The sequence below is a fragment of the Physeter macrocephalus genome, chromosome 17, assembly GCF_002837175.3.
Source record: "Physeter macrocephalus isolate SW-GA chromosome 17, ASM283717v5, whole genome shotgun sequence".
NCBI classification, from domain to species: domain Eukaryota; kingdom Metazoa; phylum Chordata; class Mammalia; order Artiodactyla; family Physeteridae; genus Physeter; species Physeter macrocephalus.
The window spans coordinates 6,264,288-6,276,363 of NC_041230.1; the positions used below are offsets into that span (position 1 = coordinate 6,264,288).

Sequence of the window (12,076 nt, forward strand, 5' to 3'; positions counted from 1 at the left end):
TTTTATGTATTGTCATAATGTCATACCTAAAAAATTCTTTGCCTAACCAAAAGTCAAAAATTTTCTCTGTTTTCTTCTATAAATTTTATAGTTTTAGCTCTTACATTTGTTGTCTTTTTCATGGTAACATTTACATATGGTATGAGATAAGGATCTAAATTCATCTTTTTGCATGTGAATATCTAATTTTCCCAGAACCACTTGCTGAAAAGGCATCTTTCCACATTGTACCTTTGTTGGAAATCAATTAAGGGCATTTTGGACTCTCAAATCTATTCTGTTGATCTGTATGTTTGGCCTTATGCCAGTACCACATTGTCTTGATTACCTTAGCTTTATAGAAACTTTTTTTTTTTTTTAATTGGCCTTGCTTCGGCTTGCAGGATCTTAGTTCCCTGACCAGGGATCGAACCTGTGCCCCCTGCAGTGGAAGTGGGGAGTCCTAACCACTGGACCACCAGGGAATTCCCAGCTTTATAGAAACTTTTGAAATTAGGTAAGGTAAATCCAACTTTGATCCTTGTCAAAATTGTTTTGGCTGTTGTAAGTCTTTTGCATATCTATGAGTTTAGGATCAGCATGTTAGTTTCTACCAAAAATATCAGCTGTGGTTTTGATAAGGATTGCATGGAATCTATGCATCAGTTTGGAAGTATTGTCATTTTTTTTAACACATTGAGTCTTTTGTTTTGTTTTGTTTTGTTTTTTGGCTGCGTTGTGTCTTAGTTGCTCCACGCGGGCTTTTTTTTCTCTAGCTGCAGTGAGTGGGGGCTATTCTTCGTTGTGGTGCACAGGCTTCTCATTGCAGTGGCTTCTCTTGTTGCGGATCATGGGCTTCAGTACTTGTGGTTTGTGGGCTGAGTAGTTGTGGCGCATGGGCTTAGTTGCTCCGCGGCATGTGAGATCTTCCTGGACCAGGGCTCAAACCCATGTCTCCTGCATTGGCAGGCGGATTCTTAACCACTGTGCCACCAGCAAAGTCCCACACATTGAGTCTTCTAATCCATGAACGTGGAATGTCTCTCAGCAGTTTCTCTTAGCACTGTTTTATAGTTTTCAGAGTACAAGTATTGCACTTCTTTTGTTAAATTTATTACCATTTTAATCTTTTTTTTTTTTCCGGTACGCAGGCCTCTCACTGTTATGGCCTCTCCCATTGCGGAGCACAGGCTCCGGACGCACAGGCTCAGCGGCCATGGCTCACGGGCCTAGCCGCTCCGCGGCATGTGGGATCTTCCCAGACCGGGGCACGAACCCGTGTCCCCTGCATTGGCAGACGGACTCTCAACCACTGCGCCACCAGGGAAGCCCCAGGGAAGCCCCCCCCCATTTTAATCTTTTTTAAGGTACTGTGAATGGAGTTGTTTCATGAATTTCATTTTCAGATTGTTGCTAATATATTTTGGGTTTTATCCTGCCCCTTGCTAAACTTATTTACTGTAGAGGTTTTCTTTTTAAAATGGATTCCTGGGGATCTTTTTACATACAGGATCATGTCATCTGCAAATAAAGACACTTTTACTTCTTCCTTTCCAGTGGGTATCCTACTTTGCATATTTGCTCTCCTGGAAAAGGCTGAAAGATTCTATGTTCCAAATCTTTTGATTTGGCTGCTAAGAGCTCACCCAGGGAAGGAAGAGGGGTCTCTGAAAACATACCAGTGGTCCAGGAGGCGAGGCTCCTGCTTTCTTGTTCTAGAGGATATTTCACATCACACCCCCAGCCACAATGACAGGAAGCTCTTCTCCTGGGCTAGAAATCATGTCCTCCAGACACCAGACCCTGAAAGGCAGGGTCACCTTGTATTCCTGTAAGAGCCAGGTGGGTCTATTAAGTGGTAAAGGAACACTGGGTATGAGGAAATAGGGAGTGGGGGAGACTGGCAACCTGGAGTGACTCTGCCCTTTCTGTGGAGCAGTCATGAGTCTGCTTTGATGACTGAGTCCATGTGGGGTGAGGGTGTGCAGACTTTCTGAGGATCTGCAGACCTGCACCTCTGCCAGAGCCATCAGTTCAATATAGGGGAATCGGGACTTCCCTGGTGGCGCAGTGGTTAAGAATCCACCTGCCAGTGCAGGGGACATGGGTTCAAGCCCTGGTCCAGGAAGATCCCACATGCTGCGGAGCAACTAAGGCCACGCACCACAACTACTGAGCCTGCACTCTAGAGCCTGTGAGCCACAACTACTGAGCCCGTGTGCCACAGCTACTGAAGCCCACGCATCTAGAGCCCGTGCTTCACAACAAGAGAAGCCACTGCAATGAGAAGCCCACACACCGCAACGAAGAGTAGCCTCCGCTCGCCACAACTAGAGAAAGCCCACGTGCAGCAACGAAGACCCAACGCAGCCAAAAATAAAAATAAATAAATAAAAATAATAAATATAGGGGAGTCATTATCAATCATCTATTATAGGGCTTCCCTGGTGGTGCAGTGGTTAGGAATCCTCCTGCCAATGCAGGGGACACGGGTTTGAGCCCTGGTCTGGGAAGATCCCACATGCTGCAGAGAAACTAAGCCTGTGCGCCACAACTACTGAGCCTGCACTCTAGAGCCCACGAGCCACAACTACTGAGCCCGTGTGCTGCAACTACTGAAACCCGTGCACCTAGAGCCCATGCTCCGCAACAAGAGAAGCCACTGCAGTGAGAAGCCTGAGCACCACAAGGAAGAGTAGCCCCTGCTCGCCATAACTAGAGAAAGCCTGCGCACAGCAACAAAGACACAACACAGCCAATAAATAAATAAATAAATAAATAAATAAATAAATAATCTATTACATATGGGGGAACTGAGACTTTGTAATATGTCCAGTGGCACACAGCTAATTATCAGCTGTGATGTGTAGCTCCAGATTTTGTGTCCTTTACCAGCTTAGTATCTCTAGAACACCTATGGGGGTGCTGTGAGCTTTAAATAAATAACACGTTTTACATGGAAGCCATGTGCTTATTTGCCATCCAGATATCTTCTTTAGTGAAGTGAGTGTTCAAGTCACTTTTGACCATTTTTAAAAATTAGGCTGTGGGAGTTCCTTGGCGGTCTAGTGGATAGGGTTTGGCGCTTTCACTGCCGTGGCCTGGGTTCAGTCCTGGTTGGGGAACTGAGATCTCACAAGTCCTGTGGTGTGGCCAAAAAAAAAAGTTGTAAGAGTTCTTTATATAGTCTAGATTCAAGTCCTTTGTTAGTGTTTGTTTTACAGATTGTTTTCCCAGTCTGTGGCTTACATTTTCATTTTTTTGAGAGTGACTGTTGAAATACAAAAGTTTAAAATTTTGATGAAGTCCAATTGTATTTTTCTTGTTATGCTTTTTATGATATATTTAAGAAATTCAGCAAATCCAAGGTCACTATGCTTCCTTCTAGAACTTTTATGGTTATAAGTTTTATAGGTATGTCTATGATCAAGTTTGAGTTAACTTTTGCACATGACTTGAGGTATGGGTGGAAGTTTGTTGTTGTAATATATGGCTCTCCAATTGTTGATTTGGTTGGTTGAAAAAATTACCTTTTCCTCTGAATTGTTTTGGTCAGTTTTGGTACATGGAACCCAGAAGTCCACTTGGCATCTGGCTTCAGGCACTAAGTGGATCTGGGGCTCAACTAACGCTGCCTTCCTCCGTGGCTCATTCACAGGTCAACCTTCCTGTAGGAGTCAAGACAGATGTCAGTAGCCCCAGTTCCTGGATGCTCAGAGCCATAAGGGCTTTATTTTGGATGTTCTGGCACATGCACATGATCATGTACCCACAGACGCACGTGCATGCACACACAAACACCGCCCCCCCCCACACACACACACGCAGGCTGGCTGCCCTACACAGAGCCCTGTTGGGGAGACCACAAGGCAGGTTCAGGTCAAGGACACTTCACCAAATCAAGGACTCTTCACCAAAAGTCTTCATTTTACAGGATCTACACATCGCAGACCATTTGGGGTACAAAGGATTCACCTCTGATGACAGGTGTCTGCCCTACCTTGCTTGGAGGCCTGAGTCCCACATGTCTCAGCTGGACTTTAATTCTGATCCCAAGCCACTCTTCCATGTTGGTGGGAGGCAACTGATACACCCAGGAGAGTGGGCCTGAGCAGGCCAAGAGTCCCTGAATATCTTGTGATGCTAGGGATGAATTGGTACTCTGGGGAAATCAAACGATCAGAACCAACACACCTTTGTTCAGTATGTTCTGGCATCACCAGGGAAATATTAAGGTTCCAGTAAGTTGGCTGGTGTGACAGAGCCCTGGTGGGGAGAGTAGAAGGTAGGTGAAGGGCTTCACCCATGCACTGGGGGCAGTGTTATGAGGCCTGTCTAACCACAGCTGATGACACGGGTTCAAGGACTTGAGCCATTGATGATGTGTCCACCCTTTGCTAGGAAGCCTGAGGCCCCAAGGTTCAACTGAATATAACTCTGATCCCAAGCCTCCCAAGTTGGTGGAAGACAATCATTACACCCAGAAGGGATGGTTTGAGTTCAGGGGATTCCCTGACACCTTGGGATGCTGGGGAGAGCTCAGGCACCTCTGCCACGTGCTCGGCTGAGCACAGGCCTGCCAGGAATGCCATCCCTCATATGGTCAGTTTCAGGGAACTGGCAGAGGATTGGGGCGGGGGGCAGAGAGTCATCCTGAGTGGAGTAGCAGCAGTGCCACTGTCCCTGCTACATGCTGTGCAGTAAACACTGGGCCAAAAGCCTTCGTGTCTGGGGACCCCCAGGGACCCTTGGGCTCACTGAAGCCTGGTTTGCTTATTTTCTAAGAATCACAAGTGTTGGTCCAGGAACACATATGGAACCCATATATATAGTTTGCATTTATACATATAAACTGAAGTTTGGGGGAAATAGTTTTCAACCTTTATAAAATCAAAAGGTTCCACATAAAAACATGGATCTCTCACTCCTCTTGGAAAACCAGAAAATGGGGCAACCATATGTTGATTCCACCATCTCTGACCCCTATACCTGGGGACAGCTGTGCCTCAGTGGCAGCAGAAAACAGGAGACAATAAGGCCAATGGCCACCACACTCGCCTGGAATACTGACTGGGCCGCTAAAATCCTGGACTGCAGGACCTCCCTTCTCTCAGTCCCAGGGTTCCTGCCTTTGCAGTGTTGGCCTTGAAGTGAGCAGCTCTGGGAGGCTGTAGGAATCCAAACCACCTCAAGATTATTGTCTGGCAGTGAGCACCTCACCCCTGGTTACACCCCTCAAGTGGCATCACACTTGTTCTGGAGGACAAGGCAAGAGCATGCAGGACTCCCCTGTACAGCTGAGTCTCTCCTATGGCCAAGGTCACTGTCAGCAAGTTTGGCAAACACTACAAATCAGGTTTTCTCAAGTGTGTTGTTATTTTTTCCCCGAGAGCTACTGTTTGCTAATTTCTGTGGTATAAATTCCACCATGGCTATTTCAAGCTGCCCACTTGATGTTGAACACACTCAGCTCTTGTGAGTGGGTATGATGTGCGTGGCCCAGGCACAGCAACGGCCACATCTCCTCTGTCAGTCTTCCTGAGCTCAAACCCAGTGTGTCCACACCCACTTGTGCTTCTACCTGGCCCCCGTAGATCTTAAATCCAGAGATACCTGCCTACAGATTCTGGACATCAGGGGCCTTACTGGACCCATGGGCAGGTCCCAGGAGACATCCACCCCTCAACACTTTTGAGGGATGTGGGACATTCCCAGGAATGCTGTGCAGGAATTACTGGAGATTCCCACACCAGTACTCAAACCCCAAAGCTCTGGGCCCAACAAGTAGTCCTGGCACCCAGGATATAAGATTTGGCCCAAAGACCTTCAGTCTGTCCCAGGAGGCCTTGGGCTGCAAGGCAAATTAGGTTAAACTAGACTGCACGCTATTCCTTGCCATCCTACTATCTAAGTCTGGGCCCCCACAAAAGCCCTTCCCTCTCGGCACCATTAGAGCCCAATTCTGTTCTCCATCTCTCCCCATACACAATGGACGGAGTCTCAGGATTAAAGATGGCTTCAGCAATAAGGTCTTTATTATCACACTGTGCAGGCAGGCAGTTCCAAGGCTGGGTGATTTGGAGGCTGGACCAATTCATTGCAGGCATCATCTGTAGACTCAACAATGCCCATGAAGAAGGAAGCTTCCACTGGACGTCGTCAGACTCCAGTTCAGATCCTCCTGGAGAGAACTATGTCAGGGCAACGCCTGAGCCACTGGGGACAGGGGAGAGGTGGAAAATGAGGCCACCCCAATGGGCTCCCAACGTTTATGGCTCCCTCCAGGGAATGAGAACACAAGCCTGCATTCCCTGAGTATGTTGAGATGACAGGCACATGGTGTGGGGACCTGCCAGCTGGTAGAAGTGAGAGGGCATCTGGCAGTGACATAATCTGGCAAAGCACCTGGACAGGTTAGAAAGTGCAGCATAGCTCCTGCAAGCTTCCCACTTCCCACTGGCACTACAGCCAATCTCCCAGTAGGGGTGTGGGATGCACAAGTTTCAAATTTTGGCTGATGGCTTCCTCACAAAGGTTCCTTGCATAGGCGTTTCTCAGGAGTGAGTCCTTTTATGGAACAAGAAGGTCCCCACTAGTGCTTATCCACTCTTGCCACATTCCTAAGGCCTTTCTTTGGTGTGACCTTTCTGGGCTGAGGGAGGCTGGAGCTCTGGCTGAAGGCGATCCTATGTCCACTGCACTCAGATGGCTCTTTTCCAGTGTGACCTTTCTGGTGCTTAGAGAGGTTTGAGCTGTAGCGGAAAGCTTTTCCGCATTTGTTACACGCATAAGGCTTTTCTCCAGTGTGAACTCTCTGGTGCTGACTGAGAATGGAGCTTTCGCTGAAGGCCTTCCCACACTGGCTGCACTCATAAGGCCGTTTTCCGGTGTGAACTTTCTGGTGCTTAACAAGGTTAGAGCTGTAGCTGAAGGCTTTCCCGCATTCAGTGCACTCATAAGGCCTTTCTCTGGTGTGAACTTTCTGGTGCTGAATGAGGGCAGAGCTTTGACTGAAGGCTTTCCCACATTCGGAGCACTCGTAAGGCTTTTCTCCAGTGTGAATTCGCTGGTGTGGAACAAGGTTGGAGGGGCAACTGAAGGCCTTCCCACATTGGTTGCACTTATAAGGTCTTTCTCCAGTGTGACTCCTTTGATGCAGAATAAGTTTGGAGGTTTGCTGGAAGGCTTTTCCACATTCACTGCACTCAAAAGGCCTTTCTGTATTGTGAACTTTCTGGTGCCGGACAAGATGGGAGGTGTTAACGAAGGCTTTTCCGCATTTGCTGCACTCATAAGGCCTTTCTCCGGTATGTATTTTCTGGTGCTCGACAAAGTTGGAGATACAGCTAAAGACTCGCCGACACTGTCTGCACTCATAAGGCCTCTCTGTGTTGTGAACTTTCTGGTGCCGAACAACGTGGAAGCTACGAGTGAAGGCTTTCCCACACTGGTCACACTCATAAGGCCTTTCTCCAGTGTGAACTCTCTGGTGCTGAGTGAGTGAGTGTTTGCGGGTGAAGACTTTCCCACATGCACTGCAACTGAGATGCGCTTTTCCAGTGTGAACTTTCTGATGCGTCCTCAGGCTAAACAGGTGGCTGAACACCTTCCCACATTCCTTACACACATGGGATGTTTCTCCAGTGTGAGTTTTTCGGTGATGAACCAGGGTTGAGCTCTCCTTGGGGGCATTTCCACCTGCTGGGCACCTGAAGGGTCTCTCTTTGGCGTGAGCGATCAGGTGGTTGAGGAGTGCAAAGGCCTTCAGGAAGGCTTGTCCGCAGTCGCTGCACTTGAAGGGCTTCTGTGAGGCGTGGCCTCCCTGCTGTTGCTGCCAAATGGAGCTGGGTGGGAAGGCCTCCTTACACTCGGTGCTTCTGTGTGATGTCCCCTCTCTGTGGGTGGCCTGGGGCCAGAGGCCATGGCTGTCCAGGACAGCCTTAGCACACTCCCTGCATGTGAAGGGTTTCTCTTCACTGTGCTCCTTCTGGTGCTGGTGAGAGTTTTCACTGAGCCAGAAACCTCTCCCACATGCCTCACACGTGTACGGTTTCTGCCTGGGTTGTATTCCCTGGTGCTCAGCCAGGTGTAATATGTCTTTTAACACTGGGTCACGCATGTCACAGGTGTTGGCCTTCTGGATGGATGGACCTGCCTTGGGGGTCCTGGACTGGAGCACTGCTACATAAACACTCTGCTCATAAGATGCTTCCTCAGCCTCCACTCCACACCAATAATCTGAAAGCAGAGAAATGCCGGTGACATGTATGTAGGCTTTGTTGGGAGAGGGCAGCCCCTTCACAGATGTGTGTCTGACACATTCAGGAATGAGTCTGTAGATCAAGTCAGGGTGAAGTAGAGCCAGTGGTGCAGGACTGGGCCCAGGAAGGCCACAGAAAGAGAGGGCCCATCACCTGTGAGAACATGGGTGAGGTTCAGGCTGGGAGGAGAAGCAGAGATTCCAACTCATTCCTCAGCTTTCATCAGGAGAGGAGAGAGCTCTGCCAGGAAAAGAGGACACAGAGCCATGTGCACGAGCTCAGGAAAACCCAGAGCACCTGGTGCTCTGAGTCTACATGAAGACACACACACGTCATGACACATGGACTGTAGGCTAACCTGGGACAGCCCTGCAAAAGGAGGAAAGGCGGGGAATGGGGGAGAAATGGAGATCAGAGCAGTGAGGCTGTCCATCATCAGGGCCTAGGTACAAAAGACAAATGGCAAGTAGGTGGTCTGTCCTCAATGAAGAAGGAAGGTGCGGGTAGGGTGGGGCTACTGGCTCCAGCAACAAGCTCCAGCGGACACAGGGGAAGTACCCAGTAAAATGTGAGCCCACCACAATGTCACCTCTTCTCCCAGCTCCCACTCACCAGAGCCAGGCCCCCTCCCAGCTTTCTCTTGCTGTGGCTGCAGACATGGGCACCCAGGGTCCTTTGCCCTATTTCTGTGGTTGGGCAACCACACAGGACGTGGAAGATGCAAGTCCTGGCAGAAAGAGCGGATAAGGGGGTGGCCTAGCTCAGGGCAGCCTATCCGTTGACAGACCAAAGGGAGCTCGTGTCATGTTTGCAACTGGGAAGAAAACCCAGTGTTACAAAATCAGCTCCTGAGAAGTGGCTCCCAGGAACAGCCCAGTGGTCTCCACAAGCAGTGACCACATCGGTGTCTGCAGTCCACAGCACAGCCAGGAACAGAGGTGCCACCGATCCGGACAAATTTAGGTAGCCGGATTGAGACTCCGAACCCTGACCCCTTCCCCAGAAGGCTTCGGAATCAGGTGTTGGGGCTCCTGAGAGAAAGGAGCAGGCAAACACGAGGCAGGTGGTCCAGGGGAGGAAGCAGCGCCCATGCTCAGCTGAGGGAAGACAGAGCTGCTTCTGGGAGAAAAGGAAAGGCAGAGCCTAGGAGGCTGGGAGGGCCTTACCCAGTGAGGCCACAAGTGCCAAGTTCTCCAGCATCACATCACAGTACAGGTGCCTCTGAGCCTCGTCAAGGAGCCCCCACTCCTCCTGAGAGAAGTACACGGCAATGTCCTCAAAGGTCCCCCAGCCCTGCCATGATGAGGACAATTAAGTCAGCTAGACCAAAGGGTGGTAGAAAAACAAACAAAAAACAGTGCACAGATGAGCCCATACCGACCTAGATCTTTCACCCTGCATCATACCACCTCTGTGGTGGGCAGTCTCTGACCCCTAAAACATCCTCCCCAAACACTCCAGGTCACCCACATCCCCCAAATGCGATGTCGTGGGTGCCGCTGTCTCCTCATGTCCCATCGGTCACTGTCCTTCAAAGAGCAGGCAGGTAGACAGATAGATGCCATCTAAACCCTTAGCCTGGCATGTAGGGCCTCACTTCCTCCTGCTAGGTAGTTCCCCTGGGTCCCCAGATCCTGCCGCCCAGAAACACCAAACCGGAGGCCCCCTTTCTCCCAAAGGGCCCCCAGTACCAGATTCCAGTCCACTGACTCACCTCCTCTGCAGGCACCCGTCAGGCTTTGTATTGCACATCTCCAGCCAGACCCCACACCATTCCCTGGCCCACACAATGGGCATCTCCCAGCCACCCCACATGCCACTGTGCAAATGGCGTCCAGAGCCTGGCTACTTGGGGAGGTCAACCAGTACCCCTTCCTGACCCAGACTTCAAAGAATTCCAACTGCCAGGGGTGGCACCCAGAGTTTCCTTCATTGTTTCTGCAACTGGGCCTATTCCTACCTTTGACCCTCAGCCACCAAGGCCAGACATGGATCTCTGGCATGTCCTGGCCTCTGACTTTCTGCATGCTGTCACCTCCCCAGCCACTGTATTCTCTCCTAATGTATACTCAAAGTCCAGGCCCACCACCTCCCACCCCAGGCCTGCAACACTCCCAGTTGCCTGCCTGCCACTGAGCTAACCTGCCATCCTAACTGAAACTCACAGGCCCCACAGAGGGGGCCAAGGAAGGCTGGTGAGCCATAGAGAGGTGAATAGCCACCAGCCCCGGTCCTGCTGTCACCCACCTCCACCTACAATATGCCTCAGCCGCCACCCCAGCGACCGGGGGCCCCTTCTGGACCCTCCTCTCCCACACACCCCTTCCTTTGTGGCTGCTCCTCCCTTCACCTGAATTTGTGACACCCATCACCCCTGTCCAGGTACCCGAAGAGCCACCCAGTCCTCAGCTGCCCCCATGGGGCATCCATCACCATGCCCTAAAGACGCTCCCTCCTAAATCTGCACCTGAGTTCCACCTCACTTCACAGGCTGGCTACTGCCAACTGGATGTCTCCAAGTGGAATCCCTCAGCATAACTTAGACCTGCACTCAGAAGTCTCTGGGACATCTCAGTCTCAACATGCTCAAAATCCACCTCCTGATCTTCCCTGAAACCACTCCACCCACCAACTTCCCCATCTGAGCCAAAGCACTTCCACCTTCTAATCGCTGAGGCCAAAAGCCCACGGGGACATCCCCACCTCCTTGTCCTCTCTCTCTCTCTCCCCACCTCCACCTAAAATCAGGCTGGCTTAACTTAAAAGACAGATCTAAGCTCCAACCACTTCTCCCAACTCCAGTCACCGCTCTGGCCAAGCCACTGCTATATTAAGGTAGCATCCTTGTGTGCCTCCTTCTCTCTTCCCTCACTCTCACTCTCCTGTCTGTTTTCCACTCCGCAGCCCGAGGAAGCCTGTGAACACCTGGGTCAGATCACCTCCCTCTTCTGCTCCAAACCTTCCGTGGCTCCCACCACCCTCAGGTGACAGGCCAAGCTCTTGTCCACCAGGCACCAGGGAGACCTTCAGTTCCCTGAACACTCCCAACTGAGCTTCACCGCCAAGCATGTGCACAACCTGGTCCCTGTGCCTGAAACTGTTTTGCACGCCTTGTCCCGCTGGATTCCAGAATGAGAACCTTTCCACAAAAAACCTGGCCAGGACTCGGCACCTTGGGCTTTCAGTGACCCCAGGGTCCCAGTAGCGAAGATGGAGGGGCAGAGTCCGGGAGCACCCCCTCCCCTCTGTCGGGGGTCCCGGGCCATATGGGTAGGGGTCCGAGTGAGTGGGGGCTGCGGGGACCCTCCACTCACCCGCAGCGGGTCCCTCAGCGCCGCCGCCATCAGACCCAGGCGGGCCCTGCCGCTCCGTACACCCCCAGCCCCAGGCCGGGGGCCTCCCACTGCCTGTTGCACGCGGGGCCTCGGTCCCCACGGTGTAAACGCCGCCTCCAGGGACCGTGGGGACGCAGGACACCCCGTTACAGGACACTGCAGCTCGTACGGAGCCCGGAGGCCGGTCCCATCCTCCTCACTGTCCACCTCGGCCGGGTCCCGAGGAGGCGCCTGGAAAGCGGCCACGACCCAACACTCGGGTCCCCAAGGGCAGTGGAAAACGACCTGTCAAGAGCAGAAGGAATGCCAACAATGGCGACGCCGGAAGTTCCGCCCCCGCCTACCGAGAAGCCGGAAACAGCCCTTGTTCTGGGCTGTGATTGGTCCAGAACCCGCCGCCCCCGATGCCTTGTGGTCAATGTAGTTTCAGTCCTGCATTTCCACCCGACCCCCACTCCCCAGCGCGGCGCCCACACATTCTCCATTCTCCATGGCAACGCC

At 51.4% G+C, this 12,076-nt stretch overlaps 1 protein-coding gene across 7 annotated transcripts; it reads right to left on the bottom strand.

The window, feature by feature from the left end:
- Positions 1-5,936: 5,936 nt before the first annotated feature.
- Positions 5,937-11,855, bottom strand: LOC102985684 (zinc finger protein OZF-like). 7 transcript variants are annotated; one of them, XM_055079107.1, is made up of 4 exons: positions 11,555-11,819; positions 9,407-9,560; positions 8,599-8,682; positions 5,957-8,393 (listed from the first exon to the last, which is right to left on the bottom strand). In XM_055079107.1, exon 4 carries the CDS (start codon positions 8,096-8,098, stop codon positions 6,572-6,574), a length of 1,527 nt encoding a protein of 508 aa, XP_054935082.1. In that variant the 5' UTR covers positions 8,099-8,393; positions 8,599-8,682; positions 9,407-9,560; positions 11,555-11,819; the 3' UTR covers positions 5,957-6,571. The 7 variants fall into 7 exon arrangements, with proteins under 7 accessions (XP_007124110.3, XP_028333938.1, XP_054935082.1 ...); XM_055079106.1 differs by having other exon boundaries at positions 5,957-8,480; XM_007124048.4 differs by lacking the exon at positions 8,599-8,682 and having other exon boundaries at positions 5,937-8,217; positions 9,407-9,533; positions 11,555-11,855.
- Between the last annotated feature and the right edge of the window lie 221 nt (positions 11,856-12,076).